General features: G+C 39.0%; 1 protein-coding gene across 2 annotated transcripts; it reads left to right on the forward strand.

Annotated features, from left to right (window-relative positions):
* On the forward strand, positions 1-25,778 carry SECISBP2L (SECIS binding protein 2 like). Of its 2 annotated transcripts, none has more exons than XM_042824399.1 (18): positions 1-144; positions 8,576-8,754; positions 10,067-10,391; positions 10,948-11,083; positions 11,513-11,742; positions 11,833-11,857; positions 12,579-12,712; positions 12,950-13,081; positions 13,444-13,527; positions 14,476-14,643; positions 14,791-14,932; positions 15,690-15,859; positions 17,111-17,243; positions 17,946-18,108; positions 18,782-19,002; positions 19,957-20,111; positions 20,590-20,809; positions 21,262-25,778. In XM_042824399.1, exons 1-18 carry the CDS (start codon positions 127-129, stop codon positions 21,933-21,935), a joined length of 3,309 nt encoding a protein of 1,102 aa, XP_042680333.1. In that variant the 5' UTR covers positions 1-126; the 3' UTR covers positions 21,936-25,778. The 2 variants fall into 2 exon arrangements, with proteins under 2 accessions (XP_042680333.1, XP_042680335.1); XM_042824401.1 differs by having other exon boundaries at positions 12,597-12,712.
* The last annotated feature ends 250 nt before the right edge of the window (positions 25,779-26,028 follow it).

Here is a 26,028-nt window from a genome sequence, read left to right on the forward strand (position 1 = left end):
TGCCAGCGCCGCCCTGGGCGTGTGCGGGAACGCGGCGATCCCGGTGCGGGGAGCGAGCGCAATGGAGGAGGCAGCTGGGAGCCTCCGCCGCCCTTATTAGAGCCGCCGCCCAGCCCAGCTGGAGCCATGGACAAAGCCGACAAGGTGCGGGGGGCGGGCTCGGCGCTGGGGGGCCGTAAACAACCGCGGTGGAAGAGGTGGTGGCTGTGACGCCCCGGCGCCGCGCTGAGTGGGGCAGCGACGGGCGGGAGGGAGCGGCGACTGCCTGCTGTCGGGCCTGGCCGGTGCTGTCCCGGGCTGCTGTGCGCGGGGACGGGGCGCGGCCCGCGGCCTGCGGAGACTGGCAGCGGCTGACGGGGGTGCGGGTCGAGAGGGGACGGCGGTCCCCCCTGGCGGAGCCCCCCGTCCGGCCTGCGGCTGGGAGCGGCTGTGGCGCGGCCCTTTGCCCTGCCGGCCCGGGGCTGGGCGCCGGCCTGCGGGAGGCGTGGGGCTGTGCCCTCCTCAGCCTCTGGATCTCGGGCTGGCTCTGCCCGCGTTAAGTCTAGCGCTGTGGGATTCGCCCCTTGGTGTTCGTGAGGGGCCGTGCCCTCTGTTTTGGGCCTCTCCCTCGGGTTTCTATAGATACACTCAGTTTCAAGCTTGTGGAATAATTGCGGTTGTGAGGGGTGGTTCGAGGCTGTGTGCTCACCAGAAGGGACTTGCGGAACTTTGCGGTGTGTGCGACCTGGCACTTGTTGGAGTGATGGAAATGGCTGAAGTTTTTAGTGCTAGGGGTTGCTGACAGCGAGAGATTTGGGCATATAGGGCACTAATTCTGGAAATCACCTTTTTCTCTTTTCTGTAATAGTGAACTTGCTCTTCTCCAAGTAATTGCTCTGTGTTACTGTTAACTATATAAAAGGCTGTGCTGGAACACAGGTGTCTGTGTGGTTGTTTACGTGCACACAGTGAGAGCTTCCATGGTCAGGAGGCAGATCTGAATGATCCCTCTGAAGTGAGCGCTGCCCTCCATTGTGGCCTCGTTGTAATTCTCAGCTCCAGGTTCAGCAAAATGTTTCGGAAATTCTTATTTTGAATTCACATGTTCCTTTTTTGTCACTTTGTGCCTTGCTAGAAATCCAGGGATTTCTAGTAGTAGAGTGAGTTAAGTAAATAACATGAGCTTAGAATAGAGCACTCTACAGATACAATGCTTTTCATTTTGTTCTTGCTTCTAAAGTATGGTATGGCTCTCAGTGTGTTGTCTTAATGATCTAAAATGTAGAAAACAATACATTACTTAATTCATCTGTTGTACTTTTTTCCTTTACTTAATTCATCTTTGTACTTTTTTCCTTTCTGGTTCCACCGTGACTAGGACTGTGGCAGAGTTGTGAAATATTTATTCCCTGTTGCTCGAACTCTTTCTTGCCCCATTACTGTAAGGTTTATACTCGTGTCACAATCAAACTGTTCTTTTTATTTGATGGAAATAGTTGTTCTCATTTTTCATGAGCTATTACAGTGTAAGGTGTTGGATCTGATGGTGTAGTTATCTTAACTGCAGTACCTCAACTTGAGCTCTCTGAAGCAGGAACCATCATCTTGTTCATTCTGCTTGCAGCACATCTAGCTCTGTTCCTTGTCCACTGCTAAGGCTTCTAGACAGGCAAATTAATAGCTGTTAAGTTTCTAAAATGGCTCAACTGCCTTGTTGCTTTTTTCTCCTAATAATGCAGTAGCAAGTTAAGAGATTTCTAAATGCTTTGAGTTTTTATCTTTAGTGCAGTGAGATAGATTGTAATCTCCATAATCAGTGTAACTGGCGGGTGAGGTTGCATCAGTTTGGGGGGCTGTTCTGTGATTTCTTCCATTTGGTGTACTTTCAGCATCTGTATTGTGTGACATCTGATAAATGAATATCACAGCATAATAACAGTTTTTCTAATTCTCTTCTTCTCTTTCCCCCAGATTACTCACTCAACCACAGTAAAGTAACTGTTCCTGATGATAGGAATAATTACTGTGGAATTAGAACATGGGTAGGTAGGAATACCATGCTATGGTAGAAATTAGTACTTTGAGAGTAAGGGAGGATTGCAGGTGCCTTTGGTGGGAAAAGTATTTGAACAGTTTTGGGTGCTGGATGAGTAAATCCGGATGAGACATCATGCGCCAAAAACATGTGGGCACCTGTACGAGTAAATAGCATCACTGAGCACTGCTCTTGACATTTGTTACCTTCACTCTGGTGTGGCTTTGCTTGTTGTGATGTGCCTAGTGATCTTTTGGCAGCTAATAGAGAAGAAAACATTAAAAAAAAAAACAAAACTCAAAAAAAATTTATAGTAGTATTTATTGTGATCTGAAGCTTGTTCTGTTTAGAAGTGGATGAGAAGTGATTAAGTGTAGGCTTTGTCTGTGTGAGAGAAAATGCAGTATGTGACCTTCAGCAGTCTTTCTATTGAGCTGGTCATGGTAGAGAATCCACTTCTCCTCTGCAGGGTACTGCTGTGCCTCGTTTGTAAGGGCTAGGCCTAGTCCTGTGATTAAGGCGTTTGGTTCTTTAATGCGGTTGAGAAATTAGATGAAGTTGCAAAATCAAGTACCTGTGTTTTGTATTGCTGTTGCTTAAATACTGCCCGGTGTGCTTGCCTCTGCTATTCTCGACCGTTCAACAGTTGGCCTGATAAAGTGCTTGCTGTGGTAGTCGATCTAGATCTGTGTGTTCTTTATCCTATTTTATTTCCTTCTGATTCTTATTCATGGCAGACTTTTCAAGTGTCAGCAGACTGAAAAAGATCTGTTTTCCCAGGTCCTAGGTTTTGCACGTTTCTTTCTCTTGAACCTTGAAAGTACAGAAGAATTTGGATTTTACTAAGGCTTTTGTTTTATTACAGCATGTGTTTTGCAATGCATTTAAAATATTAATGCTATGATACATGAAGGTCTTCTGAGTACTCTGATCACAAATGTTTCTCGCTGAGTGTTTTGTGGTGGTGAGGAAGCAGGCAGGTGAGTGGTTTGCTCTGACACCTCCAGTGTGCAGACTGCAAGGCACTCATACTCCCACTTCACGTTGATAGTGTGAATTCAGAAGCTGATGTGCACTGTCAAGTGCTGTAAGTATGATAAGAGAAGAGGATCCTGTTTATAGCTTTTTATCTTTTGGACGAGCTTTGTGACTACAAATACTGCATTTGAGTTTTTTCCACTTTTTTCCCCCTAGAATATTCTGTTATTGAATGATACAAAAGCTAACTTGTGCTGTTGTGCCATTAAAATATTAGTTCTTAATAGTTTGTTGTTTCTGAATATAGGGTATTTTCTTTTGTGAAAGGAACGAGAATTGTGTATGGGAGCGAAGAGAAAAGGGAAAGACCAACTCGATGGTGTATTTGCTTGAAGTGTTGGATCAAAATTACTGTGTTTAAATAAGGCTGGATGGAATGGTGCGTGCTGTTAAACGGCGCTGCTGGTGTTTCCAGTCAGACTGCATATTTACCATTCCTGAATCATCTGCCACTTAGAAGCAGCTAATTATAGAAACAATGACTTCCATATTGGTAAAGTTATCTAAAATAGATGAAATGTCACCTGGTGTAGTACTGTTGGATTTTGAGGTCTGAAATTAAGAAATGGGGTTTTTAGAAGCAGTTATTTGAGCACTGCTTTTTATCTTGTTTGTGATGAGACTTCTAGTTTCCAGACTTCGTGGCAGTGAAACAGCCGATTTCGTTCTAGCCCACTGAAATGCAGCATCTGTGTCTATTTTCTCACCCTGTAAATAGTAAGATAGATACCCAAGTGTTCTGCAGTAAGAGAGCAAGCTGACAGCGCTCCCATTTAATGTGGAGTGCTGAATGGCATTAAATACAATGAACAAAAACTTTTCTAAGATTAAACATACAGTGCTATAACTATAGAACAAAGTTTACCAGTCTGTTCCTGCTTGTGTCATCCTCTGTCTTTGCAGCTGTTGATGACTACAGTAGCTTTTATATAGGAAACAAAGGATCTCTTCAGTATATATGCTGTCTTGAAAGAGTTGTAATTGTTGGACCGAAATATGTAATGAGACAGTGCAGAGCATCTTGCAAATTAAAGCTAGGGATATCTACAAAAGAGACTTCTGTGTGAGTCCTGGTTTCTTTTGAAGGAATATGTTGCTGTTCATAGGCAAGTGGCTGAAAATCTGAGGATTCTAAATATGAATTTAAGTATTGCTGAAACAAGTTTAGTTATCAAAGGTCAGTTTCGATAAAGCTTTGTTCAATTTCATGATGTAGAAGGTTGAATAAACATGAGAAAGTTGCATGCCAGTGTAAAATTAGGTCTTGCAATGTTTGCCTTTGGATTGCCTGATCAAAACATACTTTTTTTGATATTAACTATGTAGGGCCCAGCTCTGTGTTCGCTGTTGTCAGTGGCGAAGTGCTGATTTCTATTGGCTGCAGGGTAAATGGCCAGGAAGCAGTCATAGCATTAAATAGCATCACAAGTGTTCTGTTGTAAAGATTACCAAGAGCTTGTTAGCGTTCAGCGTCTTTCTTGTCAGTACCTTTTGTTGCACTTGACTGCAGGTCAGCTCTGTGATCAGTCCTGCAGGGTTCTGTTCATGTGCACTTGCTGCTCTGTGCAGTGTGACTGCCATCTTTGAGGAGCTGCTGTACGACACATCTCTGTGCTCTTTGGCTCGTCTGCTTAGGGTTTACCTCTGAAACAACATGCCACTTCAGAAAGGGGTCTGGTCTTTTATTCTATGCTTGCAGGATTTTTGAAGCACCTTATTAAGGCTGAGATTGCTATTTTGCTAATATACATAGTCTGCAGAATAAATGCAAAATTAAAAAAAAACAGTTACTTCAGCAAGATGAAGGAAGCATCTTAAAAATATGGATGTAATTAACAAGTCTGCACGTACAGATTGTACCAGAAAAGGGCTAATAGTATAATGCATGTAAGAGACTTCTGGACTGTTTGGATTACTTTAACACACTGTGGAAGTTCTGTAGACAAAAAAGGGTATTAACTTTCAAATGCACCCTTACTTGTTTGTGGCTACAGGATATTCTTTATCTTGGTACTATAATCAAGATCAATACTTTATAAGCTGTACAGAAAATATAGTAACGAATTGCTCTATCATAGCAATAGTTAATCATTACCTGAAGTTATTCTTCTAGTCCTTCTATCTCAGTGTTTCATGGAAGGAGCAAAGTAACTTTGTTTTGGTAGATTTGTTTACTTATGAAATACCCAAATCTTCCCCCCTGTCGCTCTTGAGGAAATTTGAAAAGAGAGAATTCTATATTTACTGGAAAGATATAAAAAGATAAATACATCTTATCAGAAGTAGTTGGAAAACTAAGGTAACTTTTTGAATTTTGCAGGAGCAGTTTGGATAATGTATTGTCTTGAAAATACTACAGCTAGAATAATCAAGAATTCTGCAATCAGCATAATTTAAAGCCTCTGATAAAAACTCAGTACCTTAACAGGTGGGGTTGATCTTTGCCAATTGGCAAGAAATGCTTTTGCTGTGGCAGCATTGCTGGTGGAGTCATTCAGCTCCTGTGCTGATCACTTGTCAAGTACTGTTAAAAGTGAAATGTGAAAGACTACTCCCTTGTGAGAGTAACAATGATGGTAAGATTTGTTATCACAAAGATCACTTTACTAAGAGAGCTCTACGAGTGAATCGTTATTAAATACCAGCCATTTTTCTCATATTTCCACATCAGTCTGCCAAAACAATGTAGGGAAAGAGCAGACTGGGAAGCTCCTTAAAATAGAGAATCTTGTACCACCTGCATCACAAATATCAGATGTTTTGACTGTTCTCCTCGTCAGTTCTGTAGTGGTTTATAGTTGGTGTTCTGGCCAAAGTTCAGTCAGCATGTAGCTGGGAGGCACCGACCAGTGGGTTAGGTGTAGCTGTCTGAGAGCTTTCAGTGCCTTGTAAGAGTTCTGTATTTCTGCAGAGCTCATCCTGCTTATGTTCTTGAATCTTCTATGGGTGAGACAGCCTTAGAGTGTTGCTTTAACACTTCTGCAGCCTGGTTTTGTAGGTCAGCCCACAACCGAATTCTATTGCAAACAGTTCTGCAGGGCAATCTTTACATGTCACGGAAAAAATCTCCTCATTTTCAGAGTGTTGGTATTTCAGTCACTTAGCACATGATCACTGTTTGAAAACAGTTGATTTTTCTATGTATGTATATATTTATATATACATACATATATATATATATATATATAATATATATATAAATTTTTATATATTTTTATATATATATAATCTGTGTATATATATATAAAATATATATATAAATTTTTATATATTATATATTATTTTATTATTATATATATATACTATTTTATATATATATAAAATAGTCCTGTGATGCTGTGTTGAAGCAGATGACTTGGAATTTCACAGGTGGGTATGTGAGTCACTGGTGAGCTCAGTGATAAGCCCAAGGCCTGAGAGGGAACCCTGGGTAGAGCAGTGCACTTCTGTGCCTGGGAGTTGCCTCGTGGCTCTGCAGATAAGTGAATTGGTGTATACAGGAACTAGCTAATGGTGAAATTTGAACTAAAACTACATAAAATCTCATGGAAGAACTATAAATGAGCAATTTGACAATGGAAGGATAAAATAAATAGGCAGATGCAGAAATAGAACCAAACTTTTTCGACAGGCATCAAATGCATATTAAAAAGCAAGTCATTAAGTGGCTCTTACAGACTGCGGTCACGTAGCATTGGGTGTCAAATGCAGTTTAACAGAATTCAATGAGCAGAATTCTTCTGAAATGAGCAGGGAATTCAGGCATCGCATGTTGCAATTAAGTTTTACATGTACACATATAGAAAATATTTCAATATAATAAAAATGGTGCACCAAGTACTGGCAGTTATGATGACTTAAGAGTAAGTTTTAATACTTAAGTGAAGCCCTAGAGCATTTACTGTGCAAACTTCTTCCCACTTCTCTTTGTGACAACCAAGTAATTAAGTGACTGCTGGTTTTCTGCTCATTTGTTTGGTAAATTACAGTGCAACACAGGTTCTTAGTCATTTTGTTAGTTATGATTTTCTATCTTTTACTGATTAATTAAACTTTCTTCTATTTAAGTGTCTTGACTTCACTGTTGCTCAAACAAATGTTTAAGCTGGGAGTCTTTCCTGTTCAGTCTGATGTGTTAAAAGAGCCTGTTCATCAAGAAAAAGAATAGCTTCCTCACTGACAGTGGACAACTGCAGTTTCAAAATGCTTTTGGACTTTCCCCTTCCAGCTTCTCCCTACTTCCTCACCCCATGCTGATAAAGGAAGCACGTGATTTGCACGTGTGTTTTATTTCAAAAGTAAATTGTAAAAGAAGCTATTAATTGGAGATTCTGGGCAGTAACAGAAATGTCTTCAGATGGATTGTGGGATTGACAAAGCGAAGGTGTGAACTCAGGATCGCAAGGTAGTTGTGACTACTTGTCATGGTGTTTTCAGAAGTGTTGTCTACCTGATTTTTGAGGGCGTTGAACAATTAGTGACAAGGATATAAGATGGTCCACTGCACATCAAACCTTCAGGGTTCACCTCTTTTAAAACAAGAGCATGTCCTCCTGCAGACTGTGTGTGGCTTTTGGAATAGTTTCCTGGACAAAAGAAAGAAACAGCTGTGGAGTCTTTGCCTGCTTTGGAACAAAAGGACTTGGTAACTAGTGTGAGACAAGGGAATTGAAGCAGAAAAGTTTGGAAAGTTAGATCAGTTCTGGCTAAGTGTAGAAGGTGGAATTTCAGGTTATAGTGGATCTGCATCTCAGAGTAGGGCTTCTTTAGCTGACTGAATGGAGGTTTGTCATTGTTGAAAGGTAGGACCCAGCTAATCTATTACCAGACCAAAGCCGTGGGTAAAAAAGCTATACAAGCTGCTAAGGATGCCTTTGGGGCTGGGGGTGGTCTTTTCCTTTGAGAGCACAGTTTAAAACTTATTTCTAAGCAGTCTTTAATTCTCTTATCATGACAAAATGTGATCATATTTCTAACGCTTTAAAATATGTTCAAATTGTGCAGATGGTGTATCACAGAAGAAAGCCCCACACACGTTCCATCTATTTTAGCAGTAAACCTATGGTGGCTAAAAAATCTGTTCTATAATTGCCTGGGAACATGGTCAGTTTGGTAGTGCACACCAGGCATTACTACATCTTCCATATGTTGAATTCAATTATGCTAGCCTACACAACTGTGCTCCACCTACAGTGCAAGTCTCTTTCTTTCTGTGTTCAGACTAGCATTTCCTCTGCAAGATCAGAACTTCAGTTCCTTTTAAATTAATTGGTGTTTGTACAGCACTTTGTAAAGGTTAATATAAATGCTAGATGTTGATTTGTGTTACAGCCTATGACTGGAAGGATCCAACAACCACTTACCAACTGTTCTCCACCTCTTTCAGTTGACTGCAGAAGGCTTGTAGCCTTGTCGCCCTTTTGCCTGCTGTTTGTGATGATTGCCACACAACTTTATGAATCTCTTAAGTTTTCCTAAATGATTTAATTCTGTATTTAATTACAATGCTTTCTCTTTCTTCAGAATGTCAAGCTGTCAGCTGAAGTAGAACCATTTATTCCTCAAAAGAAGGGTCCAGAAACACTAATGATCCCGATGGCGCTTCCTAGTGACAGCGGAGGAGTTAATGGCGTGGAAGCAACTCCTATCCCCAGCTACCTGATCACTTGCTATCCATTTGTACAGGAAAATCAATCCAATAGGTAATACATGTGGTTGTGGTTTTAATGGAAGAAAAATTCTGAATGAGTTTGAAATTTTAACAACTGCTTGTATACTCATTGTTTGCTGCATTTGATCTCCCCTCTGCTCATTAGTAAGGAGGAAATGTTTTTTGCTTGTTTGCTTTCTTTTGCTTTCCTCAGTTGGTATTCTTTGCTCTTTTCACTTGCTGCAGGGTTTTGATACAAATCTTCTGTCTGCTGCCTTCCCAGGCAGTCAGGAGATTTGTGTTTGAATCTCTGCTTCTGAAGCAAGGCTCTAGGTGTGCAACGCGTATCCTGCTATGAGGGAACACCTGACAGTGTTGCACTCAGTGTAGCTGTATCCAGTTTCCTGAATAACTGGTTATAATACATTGAGTTTAGGATCTCATCACTCTAGCCCAAAGGTTTTTGATTAAACACACGATTGTAATGTTCTTTATTTTGTGCTCATTATGTGAATACACATGTATTTGTTAGTTGATGTTGATAAATGTAGTCAGTGTTTGCTTAGGATAGCACTCTGTAGTACTGCTGCATTTGCCTAGGTAAGAACAAAAAGAATCCTTTAACAACTGCCCACAACAAATCTGTAAAACTACCCTGACTCTTTACCTGTCATTTGCTTTCTGTAGTATTTGGGCATTCTCTGTTGATACTCTCCTGGTTTCTTTAGGTGTGAAGAGAGAGACAGTAATTGGGCTTAGAGCTTCCCTGGGAGTGCTCTTGTGGTATGCTGTATCTCAAATAAACGCTGGAAGAAATACCCACACTTCATTTTATTAGTAAGCTTCTCAAATAGAAGCTGGCTTTTACAGGTGTTTCTTAAGGCCTGCATTTTCATAGGCATTTTGAGCAAGGATGAATTGACTGCTTCCTTTTATTCAGGGTCAAATATTCAGGCCCTGCTAACAGGCATGTCACTGTCGTCTTTCTGCCAGCTTACCTGTGCAAGCTTGCTTCTGAAGTTGCTTATTCTCTGAGATGCTGAAAAAATTTAGTTTGTAGTTGGTTCCAAGAATTTCTCAAGAGAAATGCCCACCCCTAATTTCTAAATTTAACATTAGGAATAAATTTGCATGTGGCAAGAGAAAGAAAACTATTTCTACATTTTTACTCTTTAGTGTAATCGGAGATTTGAACATCATTTAATTGGAATCTTTAAGATTTAAGTTCAGTTACTAAAAACTAATGGTCTATGTAATGGTTTTGGCTTTTTTCCTGAGAGTAGTGGTTTTCTGATGTGCAGGATTTTCTTGACAGGGAAAAACTTACTGAACCATCTTTTTTCTTTCCTTTTGAATTTTTACAGACAGTTTCCATTATATAACAATGACATCAGATGGCAGCAACCCAACCCAAATCCAGCAGGACCGTACCTTGCTTATCCTATAATACCTGCCCAACCACCTGTTTCTACAGAATATACATACTATCAGCTGATGCCAGCACCCTGTGCTCAGGTCATGGGTTTCTATCATCCTTTTCCTCCCCCCTATTCAGCACCATTTCAAACAGCAAATGCTGTGAATACAGTTACTACAGAATGCACCGAGCGTCCCAACCCGTCAGGCCAGGTCTTCCCAATATCCACCCAGCGAAGCAGAAGCAGTAACAGGGGACCAATCATACCAAAAGTAAGCATAGTACAGTCTGGTATTTTTTTTTTTTTTTAAATGGCAAAAGTAAAACTATAAATAAAAGTACCTGCACAGAAACATGCTTCTCATTTGAGCAAGAGCAGGTATGGAAGTATATCAATGGAAGGGAAGGTGGGTGGAAAAGATGTTAACTGGAGTGTTGTGTAGCTGCACATAGAGATATTTTGGGGCTAAAATACATGGTGAGCTTAAAATCTGTAAGTGTAATATGGGGAGTTCCCACTGTCTCTGCTATTTTGGTCTGAATTACGTCCCGAGAGAACGGAATATATTCATACTTTTTCTTTTGTTAGGATGTGGAAGTAGCAAAAAAAAAAAGTTCATGCAGGAAAATGCTTTGAAAAGGTTAATAAATGCAGTGTATGAGATTGTTACAAGTAATTTATGAATATCTCCTTTAACCCCTTGTCTTCAAATATGTGGCTTCTGGAAGGAGCACTGGAACTTTGTTTAACTTGATTACAACTATGAAGTCAAATAGTATATGGCTTATATAGGCTTATGTGTGTGCTTGGCTAATCTTTTAAAACAGCAGCAGCAGTTACAGATGCACATAAAAAGTAAACGTCCTCCAGTGAAAAATGTAGCCACTCAGAAGGAGACAAGTTCATCAGGTCCTGAGAACAGATCAAAGATTGTTTTGTTGGTTGATGCATCACAGCAAACAGGTAATTCCTTTTTTGTTTGTTTTGGGGGGGAAGGGAGTGCAAAATAACTAGAACTACATTTCGGCTATGATCTTTCTGAAACTGGTCCATCTTCTTTTAAGAGGTAGCTTCTGAGAGAGATCTTTGCAGATCAAGGCCGCTGGTATTTGCAGAAACCTTTTCAGTCTGTCAGAGTACAGTGTTGCAATGATGTGGTATTCCTGCAGAGATGTTGCTATTGCTAGCAATACCTTTATCTTATTGAGGGAGTTGGATCTAGATGCATATATATATATATTATATATATATATTTTTTAGAAAAAAAAGGTGATGTCATTAATATTAAAAGGAATTTTTTGTCAAGTGCGAGGACTTTTTTTTCCTTTTGTTCTTATCACGTGGACTTTTTGTGTCTTATTAACTAATTACTTTGTTAAATCTGTGTCACAGACTTTCCTTTAGATATAGCTAACAAGTCACTTTCTGAGAGTGCCTCTACGATGCTTTGGAAATCAAAAGGCAGACGCAGAAGAGCTTCTCACCCTGCTGCAGAGTCCTCTAGTGAGCAGGGCGCAAGCGAAGCAGACATTGACAGTGATAGTGGCTACTGTAGTCCTAAGCATGGCAATAACCAGGCTGCAGCTGTGACTTCAAGAAATGCAGATTCTTGTGCAATGAATGTATGTAAACATAACTGGGTAATTTAACTATATTTGTATCCTGCAGACCAAAAAGAAGGCTACTAAAACAATTGTTTTTTTCCTTTTCAGGTTGTAGAGCCATCAATAAATACAAGTAAGCATTTTTGTAGTGAGCTGTGTATGTTTTATTTTTACTTTGTCTTGTTGGGAATGGTCTGCTTCCAGGAGTCTGCTGTAACTCATCAGACACTTTAGAAGATTTGTCTTTGTGATATCCATCATTCTCATCAATACTCCCTTGTTGATTTGTTGAATGGAAGTGTGTAAGTAGCTATTACTAATAGTTTATCAAAATCTCTCTCTCTTCAAAGGAAGAAAAAAATCCAGGGCTTGCAATGGAAGCATTCACACCAGGCTGTGCTTCTATTGTACTTTATTTTCATACTTCCTTACTCTGGACTTTGGTTTGTGTATGGATGGTAATGGCATTGCTCTTCATTGAGAAGTAAAGAACTCTCTCTATTTGAGAAGCACTCATACTTTAAGGACATGAACAGATGTGATTAGTAGTTGTGGGTAATGCTAGTGGCAGTTGTTTATGGCTGGACCAAAATTGTTGTGGATGTGCATTCAGTATTTCCTTTATCTGACTGCTTGCTGATAATGACAGTTTGAATATCTTCAGTTGAATATTGTTGTGTGACTCTTCCATAAAAGTGACTCAGGTAACTTCTGTAAATAGCTACAGAAATGAATGTTGTAAGGAATTTAGAACTACACGAAGAACTGTATTTGTATCAAATTGGAGTTCCTGGCTCTGGTTCCATGCATGTCACTACGATGTACTCTGTGATAGCGATTCATTTTTTTTATAGCTGGCACTTTCCTTTCAGCTGGTGTAAGTTGGACTAACGTAAATTCCCAGGCAATTCAAAAGAAGCCTTGGATTGAAAAAACACAGACGTTTATTAGAGGTGGAAGACAAGCTGAGCAAAGAAATAGTTCACAGGTAAATGTGAATTTAAGTATTTTCTTTCTTGTAATATGAAAACAATGAATTTTAGAATAGATTAATGCTATCTGTAGAATGCTTTTTTAATGTTTAAAATAGTCAGCTTGTTAAATATAATTCCATATAAACTATGCCTTCTTCATTGCTAATTAACAAATATGAATGTCCTACATGCATGCACACATATTGAAAAGCTGAAACTGCATAATACCAACCCTGTTCATTATTTTGTAGTCTGGTTTCAGATGCAGAGGCCACAGCACATCTTCAGAAAGGAGACAGAATTTGCAGAAACGACATGAAAAGCCTCTAACTACGAGTCAGTCGAGTAGAGCAGAGCAGAGTCCTGAGCCTCTGTATTTTGAGGTAGTGTTGTATGAAAACTGTCAATGCATTAGTGAGATAAATGTAGAACAAGTGATGTTATCAAATAGGAGAAGCTGCAAAACTTTGTTTTGGCCTGCAAATAAAAACTACTGTCCTGTGACTTTTTTCCTTTCTAAATATAGCAGAACTTATTTGAAGAGGTGATAAATAATTTCTTAAAAAATGGTTATACAGATACAGGACTGTTTTAACTTTTTCTGTCATTTTCTGTGTTAGTCTCAAGCACATCTAGTTTACGTGGATCTTCAGCATTAAACTTGCTGTTGTCCTTTCAGGTATTCAATTGGTACTTTAATGTGATGACTTCTTCTGTGCTCTTATTATTATTTTTTACTATTTAGGATGAAGATGAGTTTCCAGAACTAAATAGTGACAATGGTAACAGCAAAAGTAGTAACATCCAGCAGAAGATTTCACCCAAAGTAGTAAGTGATTCTTCTAAAACAAAGCAAATTATTTTTAAATTAGCAGAAGTTGTTTTGAAACGAAATACTGTAATAGTAATAGAGATCTATTTTAAAAAGATACAAACTTATGCAATGTCTAAATTGTGATCTTCTGAGCATATTTGCATTGCTGGCTTTAGGTGTGTAAAAAATGTGAGTTAAATGGAGTGTAAAAAGACTGCTGGCTTCTTATCTGTTGATGAGATTGTTAATGAGAGAGACTGTATGATATGTTTGAACACTTCTCCATTTCATTGATTGCTTCTTATGAGTTTTTTTGCTTTTGTGAAATTGTGTGCTAAATCTTGAGTGAATAGTACATGCCAAAGGATTCCCGAGATAGATTTTTGAGGGTTATATGGGTTTATTTATATTAATGCCTGGATTACATCCTAGCTATTCTTTGACTTGAGGGAATTGCATTGATGTGGAATTGTTAAATCTGCAAATACATAGTGTTTCAGTTTCCTGAAGGAATTAGTTTGAATAGGTTATTCTGAAAGGAAAATAAGCTGAACATCTACATTGAGACTGTAGAAATAAGTGTTGCGGATGTGCTTTTCATGTGATCTACTTAAACGTTTTGTTTCACACCTCTGTGTAAACTACTTAACCTATTTGGCTGCTGTCCATGAAAAGCAAGTCCTCATGAAATGTTTTGAGTGGAGAAAAAAATCGCCCTCGTTTAGCAATCAGACTGCAAAGTACCCAGAAGATAATTGGAGAAATTATAGTATTTTTCCTATCAAAAATAATTACCTAAGATTTATTTTCTTACCTTACTTGGGTCATCTAGATGTATTTAATTATTGAATCTTACTGATGATAAAAATAATTACTCATTTGGCTTCTAGCGTGTTAATGCTTTCTGTGGTCTTGAAGAGAAAGGTCTTTAATTGTGTTGTATGCACTGTTTTAACGTTCCAGTTAGATGACTTACCAGAGAATTCTCCCATCAATATAGTCCAGACTCCAATTCCCATTACAACTTCTGTACCAAAGCGTGCCAAAAGTCAGAAGAAGAAGGCCTTGGCAGCAGCACTCGCAACAGCTCAGGAGTATTCAGAGATAAGCATGGAACAGAAAAAACTCCAGGTATGTGGTTTTCTGCCCTTCTCCCCTGCATGCAGTTGATAGGAGTATCTTTTAGCAGCTGCCTCCTTTCGTAAAAGCAAGAATCTCTTTTCGAAGACAATTTTGCAGGTGCTGTTTATTTATCAGCATGTGATGTTCATCCTACAGGAGGCTTTATCAAAAGCTGCTGGAAAGAAGAGCAAGACTCCTGTTCAGTTAGATCTAGGGGACATGTTAGCAGCTCTTGAAAAGCAGCAGCAAGCAATGAAAGCTCGTCAGATCACCAACACCAGACCTCTTTCATACACAGGTATTTCTATCACTAAACGCATTTTGTGACACTGTAAATTTAAAATGTGATTGTTCTTAAGAATGCTTTTCCTGTCAATACTTAACACAAAAATAGCTTTTTTTCAGCTTGCTGCTGAGTGCAGAACTGACATTTTTCATAGTCGTCTATTGTAACCCCTGAATCTCACTCCTGAGCAGTAGCAGATATCCTGGAGTCCATTGTAGTGCGCAGTTACCACGTGCATTGCTTCATTTACCTGCTTTGAGTTTCATCTGCGTTCAAACGTTAATTAAAGTCGGTGAAGTTATATTGAGCAGCTCAACAAAGAATGGTTGACGTTTTCATTGGAGACTGTATTTATTGTGTTCTGTGAGAAACAAGATAATTTCATGCTGCACTCATCTGTTTATCCTTCAGCTAACTAAGTCTCTGAAAGCTTAGTTAGCAGAAGGAAAATGTACTGTTTGGATAAATAGTTGCAATTTATCTTACTACTGTGATGTTACATGTAGTCATTTGAGAGATCCATTATCAGTGTTATCAAGTAGTTATTTTCCTGGAATCCGTAACTTCCGAAAACATGAGGCTAAACTGAAGAAAGCTTAAAACCATCTGGGAGTGACAATATCAAATGATGTCATTTTCCTGTCATTATAAACTGTTTTTTTCCAAGGAAGGAAAATGTACTTTTGAGAATTCATCGGTGGAAATTCTGAAAGCACTGTTGAACGAATGACATGTCTTCTAGTGAAACTAACATCTTTCTCATTTTTAGTTGGCAGTGCTGCTCCCTTTCATACCAAAGAGTCTGCCAACAGAAAGTCTTTAACAAAGGGGCAGCCATCTATGGGCTGCCTTAATCCTTTAGATTCAACTGCTCCAAAAGTGAAAAGAGGAAAAGAGAGAGAGATTTCAAAACTGAAACGCCCTACAGCACTTAAAAAGGTAAATGATCAGCCATAGTGTGTTCTGATTCTGCACTCAAAGTAAGAACTGCTATTTTCTTACCCAAGAACTAGTGATCATAACAGTAGGGTAAGGAATCATGACTTTTTCTCTCTGTTTCTTGTTATACTGATACCTTGATTGAGGCATGTAGTGCATTAGTACATAACTTCTCTAGCTCTGGAGCTAGTTGAGGGCATGCAAACTTATCTCAATAGGGATTTCAAGGATTTTTTTAACTATAAGCATTATAACAGATGGAAACACTTGCATAGTTTCCGTGTTGCTGAATCCTATGTTGTAGTGTACTATGCAGAGCTAAATTTCCCTACCCTGTTTTGTTTTTTTTTTTTTTTAGCAGTGGGTGTCTAACTTGAAGCAAAAATGTTTTTTTGAGTGAATGTGGAACTAATTGTTTTTTTTATGTACGTGTGCATGCAAAATAGGTGCATACAGGGAGAATGAAGTATATGCTGAAATTAAAAGGCAAAATACAAAAACTAGCCCTGAAATAAAAGACAGTAAGAAAAAAAAATAATTGGAAATGATGAAGACCTGTAGCAGAGCAAGCAACTTTTTCAAGACCGCCCTATAACATGAGTAGTTAGCATCTGATAAAGCTGTGTTGTACACGGTTGGCTGTGGCTAAGTTGCATATGGGTTTCTGGTTGGTTTTTTTTTTTTTTTTTTTTTTTTCTTCTCTAATCTTTTTCTTCCTTTTCTCTCCTGAGTTAGCTGTGAACTTCAAACTCAAGTAAATGACAGATACCTGTCCAGGAATGTTTTTAAGCATCTGTTATTAAAGCCTTTGTCTTGTTTGTTGTAAGCACCACAGATATACTGCCCTTGTTATCTTTGCACGTTTTTTTATTTAAAAGAGAGGATTCTGTCTGTTACAGTGGTGCTTCTTAAAGACACTTCTTACTCTTGCATAAGATGTCTCTACAAGAAATGGGAATTTGGAGTTCTTAGTATCACATACCCAGAAAAAAGCTGTACAAGTATTTAACGATAAAAATTGTTGAAAGCACTGCTTATGTGGAGGTATGGGAGTATGGAGTATACAGTCTGTAAAATGCTAGAATAAAATACTGCTTGTGATCCATGAGAGAACTTAAATGATTTATGTTTGTTTATCCTGGTATGAATAGGAAAGTTTGAAACACATTGATTATTTTGTGCTCTGATCAGTCAAATGACTGTTTTTCGTTAAAGGTCATCATTTCTAGATGCTGTTGGTTTTGTTCCTAGATCATTTTGAAAGAGAGAGAAGAGAAGAAAGGCCGATTATCAGTAGATCATAGCATTTTGGGATCTGATGAGCAGAAAGAAGTTCATATAAGCCTGCCTACTGATCAGTCTCAGGAGCTGGCCTCTCAAGAAGGTCAGTGTCTCTTCCTTCTGCTCCTGCTTTCCCCCCCTGTACCATGACTAACCTACTTCATGTTCTCTTTTTGTGCGATGCAGCCTATTGGTGTTTTCTTGTAATTTTTTTCTAGCATTATAAAATACTAGAAACTAGATCTTTTTTCCTGAGATGTCTTATCTCTTCCTCAGTTGTGGAGAACTCAGTGCAGTGTATGTTCTAGGTACACAAGCTCCATACAATCCTCACTCATTTAGCTAGAGTGGATATTTGAAACCTGTGGGATTAATTAGCATCGTTAATAAATGATGCTATGTTTATTACATTTGTTTTAGGTTTTATTTGCAAACTAGTTAAAAATATATAGTTTTCTTATGTACAGAAAACATTTGTCAATAAACTGCAGTATCTGGACTGTCAGTTTGCAGCAATAGTTGTAAGCAGCTGGAATGCTCCGAGGAATTTTCTTGTTCTTGATGTGAGGAGATTTTTGGCGATGGGAGAGAAGGTGTCTACAAAGACTCCAGTGTACTGCTTCAGAGCTGGTGCTGAGTGTCTGTGTGCTTATGTCACGTTGCCTCATTTCAATTACTCTTCCAGGGAAAAATATTGTTCAGTGTTTTCAGATTATAATTTGGAGACAGTGAGAGAGGCACCTAAGAATTGTAAAGCTGTTTCTTTTACATGAAAATGTCTTTGTATTTCAAACCTGTCTTTCAGAAACAGGGCTAAGTATGCCCAGTGATACTTCACTCTCACCAGCAAGTCAGAATTCTCCATACTGCATGACCCCGGTGTCCCAAGGCTCACCTGCTAGTTCTGGGATAGGCAGTCCAATGGCATCTTCTGCAATAACCAAAATTCACAGCAAGAGATTCAGAGAGTAAGAGCACTGCATTTTTGCATTCAAGTTTTGCACTTTAGGTCCTCTTCATTTTTAAGTGTGGATAGATTCAGTGAATGAACATAAACTAGCCTTTATTCAGCCTGTGCAAGTATTTTCTTGCCACTTTGCCTTCCTGTAGATGGATAGCTACGTGTGTATTTGGGTGTGTGTAAAAATATATGCATGCACATGTGGATGTGTATTGTGTATGCATACACACATGGATTTACTTTGCTGGAACAAAAACTAGATGAAAGCAATCCTGAGAAATTTTTTAAAGGAGGGCTGGGTATGCTTTGTGGATGGAAAAGAGGAGCGATTGTTGAAAATACTGTAATGTTTGCTCTTCCTATGTTGTTTACTAACTTTATTTTTAAGATCATTAAATTAAGGAGAAGAGTAATTGTTTGTGGCACTTCCTGGAGTTTTTCTATGCACTTTTAGATAATCCTCTTGCTGATGTTACTAGAAAAAATAACTATTTTTCAAGGTACTACTTAAACTTTGCATATGCAGTCTTTTTTTTTTTTTCTAGTCCCTTTTAACAACTTCAAATAGCTTCTTTTATTTTTCCTTCAAATATCTTGAAGTAATACAGTTCTTTAGTAAGAAGGACTCATGGAAACTGTGTATGTGCAATGCTAATATTTGATGTCTCTTGAATTGACAGATACTGTAACCAAGTTCTGAGTAAAGAAATTGATGAATGTGTGACTCTGTTATTGCAAGAGCTTGTCAGCTTCCAGGAACGAATTTATCAAAAAGATCCCATGAGAGCTAAAGCAAGGAGAAGGCTGGTGATGGGATTGCGTGAGGTTACTAAGCATATGAAGCTGAACAAGATCAAGTGTGTAATTATATCTCCCAACTGTGAAAAAATCCAATCAAAAGGTATAAATGATAAAAACAAGTGATGTCTCTAACTCATTGTATAACCAAGATGTTATAATTACAATATAATCAAGAGAGTAAGGCAAACAGACAATGATCACAAAAGAGAATAAGTGGAAGAGCTTACCCTTGGGTTGAGCTCACCAGAAGATACCAAAAGAGGGGATCTCCAGAAGAGATCCTTCCCCTCTGGTAGCCAGCTCTTCAATAGGTCCAGGAGGGGTGGAGCCAGGCTCCACCCCTTCCGGCAGCACAGGTGAATTGCCTTCACCTGTGCTCCTCTGGCTGACTCAAGGCTCACCTCAGCTGATTAATCAGAGGTTCAGGCCGTGACTCAGCAGTTCCCATACACTCATTTTATTTATGATTTTCTTGTGTCACTGCGTAGCACTGATTAGCAAGGTTAGTGCCGCTTTTCAGTTGCTGTACCATGATGTAACACTTCAGAATCAATTGTGTAATTGCCAGTCTATATTTATTTTATTCTCTTAATCTGCTGTTCTGGAAATAAACTTCTCCATGAGGAGTAAAACCGCTGAAGACGAGCGGATAATGTGTACAGTAGACTTCAACTTGATTCCAGTGTGTCTATGGTATACTTGAAATCTTGAGCTCTGGGTCCTTTTAAGGAGGATTACTTAAGAGGAATGTGTATTGCTCTAAAGGAAATACTTTAGCCATCAAGACACTTTTGCCCCTACCAGAAACACAAATAGAAGCTTTCTGAGGTACCAGAAGAGCAAAGCTCTGTTCAGTAAGAGGGCTGTGACAACAGAAGCACCCTGATGTGTGCTCACTGGCTGCACTCAGATTACAGCTTATCCTGTAGTACACAGTAGATTATGATAGTGTTTCTCGAAGTTTTAGTGGCTAATTTCAGTTAAAGTTGGGTTACAGAACGTGTCACCATGCTGTGACTTTTGACTAGATACTTGTTAAATTTCTTTCTTCAAGGTGGATTGGATGAAGCTCTGTATAATGTAATAGCCATGGCACGGGAACAGGAAATTCCATTTGTCTTTGCTCTTGGACGTAAAGCTCTTGGTCGTTGTGTGAACAAGCTGGTTCCTGTTAGTGTAGTGGGTATCTTCAACTACTCAGGTGCTGAGGTGAGTAATTCACTTGGTATATGGCTGGAGTAAGCAGTTACATTCCTTATAGTTGAGAATTATTTTAGCATGGAGAGCAACACATCTAACATGTTTGATAATGGCCTTGGCCTGATCTCTTTTAAGTCCTGTTCTTTTGAAATTCAGCTCTTTTTTCCTCATATCTGAAAGGCCAATGTATTGAAATGCTTTTCCATGACACCTCTGTAACTTTCCTGTAGACTTAAAAGACCACATGAAATTCTCTGGAAGGTTGTAAAGAAAGCAGTATTTTCAAATAAGGACATCCGAAAGCCTTGTAAATGGGCAATGGTGTTTATATTTAATGCAGAGCTAGTTCTTGGTTGAAGTAAAGGTGTTTGGTGTTAGAAGGCTTAAGCTTCGTTATGTGGCATACTGTTGATTAAAAGCAGAAATTTGATTTATTTGAAAAAGGGGAAAAAAGTAAACAAAAAACCCACCCTGTCTTCATACTCAGGATTTATTTAATAAGCTGGTATCACTGACTGAAGAGGCCAGGAAAGCATACAGAGATATGGTTGCTGCAATGGAACAGGAACAGGCAGAAGAAGCCCTGAAGAATGTCAAGAAGGCTCCCCATCACATGGGTCATTCCCGTAATCCCTCTGCAGCAAGTGCTATCTCATTCTGTAGCGTTATTTCTGAACCTATATCTGAAGTGAACGAAAAAGAATATGGTAAGTGTTTAAAAAAAAGAAAAATTACTTCTGTACCCAGAAGCTGGAGATTTCCAAATGCTACTTAAAGGAAAATGCAGCTAAAAATACAGCATTTCTTCATCTAGTCTACAGCTGTCAGGGATAATACTAAAATTGATTCATTTTGTAAGTCACTTCTCCTGAGCAATACAGGAAATAATAACTGTAAGTTCCACTCTTCCTGAGTGTTACAATTAACTAACTTGCATTGGTGGAGGTAGATTTTCAAGTTTTGCTCAACTTGCATGGAAAAGCCTGGTAGTAAGACTGTACTAAACAAAACTGGTTAAAATTTTTATAGAAAATGCAGAATAATATTTAAAATGATTGCTTCCAATTGCTATTTAAGCCAGAATGTTTGGAAGAAATAATTGTATTAAATATATATATATTAATCTGTTTCCTACACAAATTTCTTTTGAAACTTGTAGAAACTAACTGGAGAAATATGGTAGAGACATCAGATGGGTTAGAAACCTCTGAAAATGAGAGAGAATCCTCATCCAAGACTGCAGTACCAGAAAAAGCTGGCAATGGTCAAATTGCAAAATCTACCCCTAATAAACAGCCACCCCTGGCTACAACCAGCACTACCTCAGCAACAAATCTTGGAAAAGCCACACCAGGTGAGAAAGAAGAGGTGAAACCAGATGACAATCTGGAATGGGCCTCACAGCAGAGTACGGAGACAGGATCACTGGATGGCAGCTGCAGAGATATTCTGAATTCCTCCATGATCAGTACCACCAGTACTCTTGTACCAGGAATGCTGGAAGAGGAGGATGAGGAAGATGAGGAAGATGATGAGGATTATGCCCACGAACCAATTTCTGTAGAGGTTCAGCTTAATAGCAGAATTGAATCTTGGGTTTCGGAGACCCAGAGAACTATGGAGACTCTTCAGCTTGGGAAGACCCTCAGTGGTGCTGAAGAAGACAATGCAGAACAAAGTGAGGAGGAAGAAATAGAGACTTCTGAGCAGGTTGATCCAGCTGGTGATAGTGAGGAATGGACAAATGATAAGCATGCAAGTAACGTTCAGCATAAGCCCACTCTCTGCGGCTCTTTGAACAAGGAGCATTCAGATTCCATCTACATGCCGTGAAAATCAGCAGGAACTCAGGAACTTTTTAGAAATTGTATTAAAACTGTTGTAAAAGTTGCAGCCATTATCCGTATGCTTCATCTCAACATTTTGCACTGTTAAACATTTAGTGCTTATTTAATTCACAATATTTTCGTAGCTGTCTGTTACTTGTTTGATTTAAAAATGAGCTTAGGTTTTAATCGCTATCTATTTCCCAGAATAGAAACAGTGTGGAAAATCTTTTGGTAAGTAATCACTTGACGTCCTGTAAAAGGAAACTTCTTACAACTGACCAATTTTAAGCAGAGTTCTTTTATGTGACCATTTAGCTCATTCTCAAAGAGATAACATGCATTTTAAGACGGACAAGTTACCAGTGCTTCTCACTGGTGTTATGCCAGGCATGTCAGTGTATTTGGCTGTGACTTTTTTTTTTCTAGTTCTGTCTAGAAACTGTCTAGAAGTAGAAGCAGGATTTAGGTGTTGGTTTTCAAAGAAAAAAAAAAAAAGCTGGAAAAAACCCATTTGTAGTCTTTATGGAAAGTAAAGAGAAAATCTGTATGTGGTTCTTACGCTGACATAAATGCAAGTTCTTTGTCGGCCTTGGCGAAAGCATCGTTACAAAGCTGCTGATTAGACGAAATGATTACGATAAGCTATGCCAACTTTGGATTTCAGAACAACTTTGAGCTAGAGGGATGTAACTACTGTATTTATTATTATTTTATTTACAAATTGGCAACATTGCATAAGAACAGGAAAGGAAAATTGCCCATGCTCTCCGCAATTGCTGTCTGCCAAACCGTAGAGTGGATCACTAACTGTAATCCCTATCCAGAGATTTCAGTAAACTGATGACTTCCTTTTTCTCCTCTGACTTACCTCAGGAAAGCCGTTTCTGCATATTGTAACCTATGTAACATCACAGAAAGGAAGAATAATTATTTAACAGTGAGTGCAAATAATGCAGTGGCTCAGTTTACTGATAAGCTCATCTGCATGCTTTGATCCTGGCCACCTTCTTGTTGAATTCAGGATGGATCTTCACAGTTTGTACTCCAAATGGGACCTCTTTCTGCCTGTTCTCATTTGTGGCAGCCTTAGGAGTTGACCTCTGGAGTAGAAAAGGACGTAGCTATCCCAGGAAAAGGGGAAGTGCTCTGCAGTCTGGGGAGGTGTTTCAGTGGCTCTGAGGTACAAGAAGGAAGCACCCCCCACCTCGAACCATACGTTTGTAGAGATTTTCTGTGAAATTTGTTAACTGATGATGACTCTATTTCAAATTGGAGTATGTTCAAACCTTGCATGCAAGGAGAGTTTTTCATCTTTGTCTTAAATTGGCAAGAGATGTACTGAAACTGCCAGCAGCAGGAGCTTCACTACAAGAGTAGCCAAAGAGTAACTCATGTGAATACACTTTAATTCCACTTCATTTTTCTTCATCACTTGTATCAGAATGCATTTAAAAAAAAAAACAAACCCTCTGGAGTAGCTGAAAGAAAAACACAAAAGTAGTTGGCCTAGTTGGGTGTTCTGCACTCATCAACGTGGGACCAGCGCTTCTAGTAGTAGTAGTAGTGCTGGCATCTGGAGTTGCACTGGGAAAAAAAGGCTCTGGGTTTAGAAATGGTCTGCCCCTGGGTTTTTGAATGCTAATGAGAAGAATGGAATATGTGTGTTATGTAAATAAAGCTTTGATAGATACTGGCATAGCAAATGCTATGTACATAAGCAGTGTAGAGAGCTGCTTGGACAACTGGCTGCTCTGTCGTTTTTAGTTCCTTAATGTAATCTTCCTAGATACTAGAACAGGCATTTTGTAGGAAAACAAAGACTGAGGATTGACGCCTCCTGAATGTTAAACTTCTCACTCTCTGTATGGCAGACTTCTGTCTGTATGTTTGCAAAGAGTTCTTGCTTTAGGAAATGATAGGTGTTTGAACTGCTGACAAGCAAAACTTGCCCTTGGATGTGTAAGCACGTCTCAGCGTCAGCTGGGATCAGTGTATTCACTGAGGGCAGAACAGAACATCAGAAGAGAAAAAAAGATGTTTGTAACTTTTCCACTTGCTTTTTCAGTGCCAGTGATTCAAATGACTTTTGATCTTGAAGTATTAGCATCAAATGCATCTTTTTGTATGTCTTTTTGAACTTGGACTGTCATTTTAAGATTTTTTGACATTTATATATATATTAAAAAAAAAAAACTTGTAATATTCAGCCCACTACTTAACTGCAATTTTGCTACAGATTTAATAGTTCTTGAAGGTGACATAGCACTTCTAATATCTCTTAACTTGCCAGCAAATAAGGAACTAGTCTCTTTCAGTGTGGCAGATCACCCTTGGAGGAGTGAACAGAAGGTGCAAAGGAAACTGGCCCTAGTGCTTCCTTTTTGATAAGCCAGGAATGAGCAATAATGGGGAGTGAAACTGCAGTTCCTTTGGAGTGATCCATTTGCATCTGAGTTTAGGGAAGTTCCTTACCACTTCGAAGCACTTGAGAATAGTATCTCACTGTGGTAACTTTGATTTTTATTACCACCAGAATGGGGGGAAAAAAAAAAAAAGCATAAAAAATGTTTTACTGTACCATAACTTTTTTTTTTTAAAGTAGCTGAATTTCTATTTGGTATACAAGTACACAGTTTATTATACAGGCTGTTATGGTTCCCAAGAGAAGGTGTTTCTGTAGGTATAGGCATGTAGATATTTTTGTTGTGGATATGATTATCCAGAAAATGAATCTACTTAAGACATTCTTTATGGAGATGACTTCACCACTTAATTTATCTGGTAGAATCAAAAATGACTTATCTGTGGTAGGGGTAGGGATCTTTAAAGCTGGTAGAGACGGCTATGTATGCAACCTATTTATATAAATACTTCAAGTATCTCTTGACGTGAAATGTGGATTGCAAATATGTGAAAGGGAAAATACTGAAGAGCTTTTGTCCTTAGTTGGGCCAAGTGAAAATGGCAGAGGTTCAGGACCTGATCCTGTCAGCACACACTGAAGAGCACTGCTGCCACTGCCTGAAGTCTGACATTTCTGCTCAGGCTGCGTGTGGATGTTTGTACCATTGGAGCTGAGCAGTGACTGAGGGTATTGACCTGTGTGTTAAAAGTTACAGAAAATGTTCAAAGATGCACTTGTTGGTATTCTTATGGTAAAGGTAAGAGGTGTCCTTATGCTCATTTGGGTGGGAGGGAGCTTACACAGTGTGGTTCTGTCTGGTTCTTTAATACGAGCTTACATTTAATGGCGTTACCTTAAACACATTTGTAAAAAGTATTATTGTTTGAGAAGCTGCTGTTTGCTGAAACTGTCACTAAGTATTTTCTGTGAAGTTGTGCCGACTAATGGAACCACTGAATTGGTTTCAGTGTTTGCCATGTTGAGACGAGACGTGGCGATATGTTGATGGAACAAAAACCAGCAGATGCAAGCCATAAAAATACGTAACAGAGGGCTCTGCCCCACCCTGCCTATGTAAGGAAATGTAAGAATGTTCAACCCCAAGCTTCCACTCCAATGAATGGTAACAGTGAAAATAGAAACCCAGTTGGCACAGCCCACCTTCTCAATGTTCAATAGTTCATATATTTTACTTTCAAATAGTCTAATTAGGAAAGCTGTTTAATCTTTGATGTCTTAAAAGATTTATGGTAATACTTAGGTTAAAGCAGTAGAAAAATTATGAAATACAATATGAAGGGGTTTGTTCCATTTCTTTTTTTTGCTGTATGAAGGATAATTGTTCTGTCTACCGTACTTTTTGGAGTAATAACAGCTTTTTTGCACTATGTAAATACTAGTGGAGATTCTTCCATAACTAATAAAAATGATTGTAGAAATTGACGGCTTTGGGTGATGTGTCTTTTTGCAACTGGGTTCTCCTGAGGTCAGGTTGGGGTGGCAGAGCAGCAGCCCTGGCTCCCAGCTCTGTGTGGTCTGTGAGCGGGGGATTTCCCCCAGCACAGTGCTCAGTTGTGTTCTGTCACACAGCATCCTGTGCAATAACTGGAGAAATGTAATACAGAAGAACCTGCCGTCCTGCAGAGATCATCAGGCTGACGTAGGTCTGAGATATTGTCGTGAAAGTAACATT

The sequence above is a fragment of the Centrocercus urophasianus genome, unplaced genomic scaffold (genome assembly GCF_019232065.1).
Source record: "Centrocercus urophasianus isolate 14NV4802_14NV808 unplaced genomic scaffold, USGS_Curo_1.0 seq_23, whole genome shotgun sequence".
Lineage (NCBI taxonomy): Eukaryota > Metazoa > Chordata > Aves > Galliformes > Phasianidae > Centrocercus > Centrocercus urophasianus.

Bases quoted from the DNA above. Each gene is read 5' to 3' on its own strand.
- SECISBP2L (XM_042824399.1), top strand. The intron at 14,644-14,790 runs GTATGTGGTTTT...TTCATCCTACAG, and splicing joins TGGAACAGAAAAAACTCCAG to GAGGCTTTATCAAAAGCTGC. The intron at 20,112-20,589 runs GTGAGTAATTCA...CTTCATACTCAG, and splicing joins TCAACTACTCAGGTGCTGAG to GATTTATTTAATAAGCTGGT.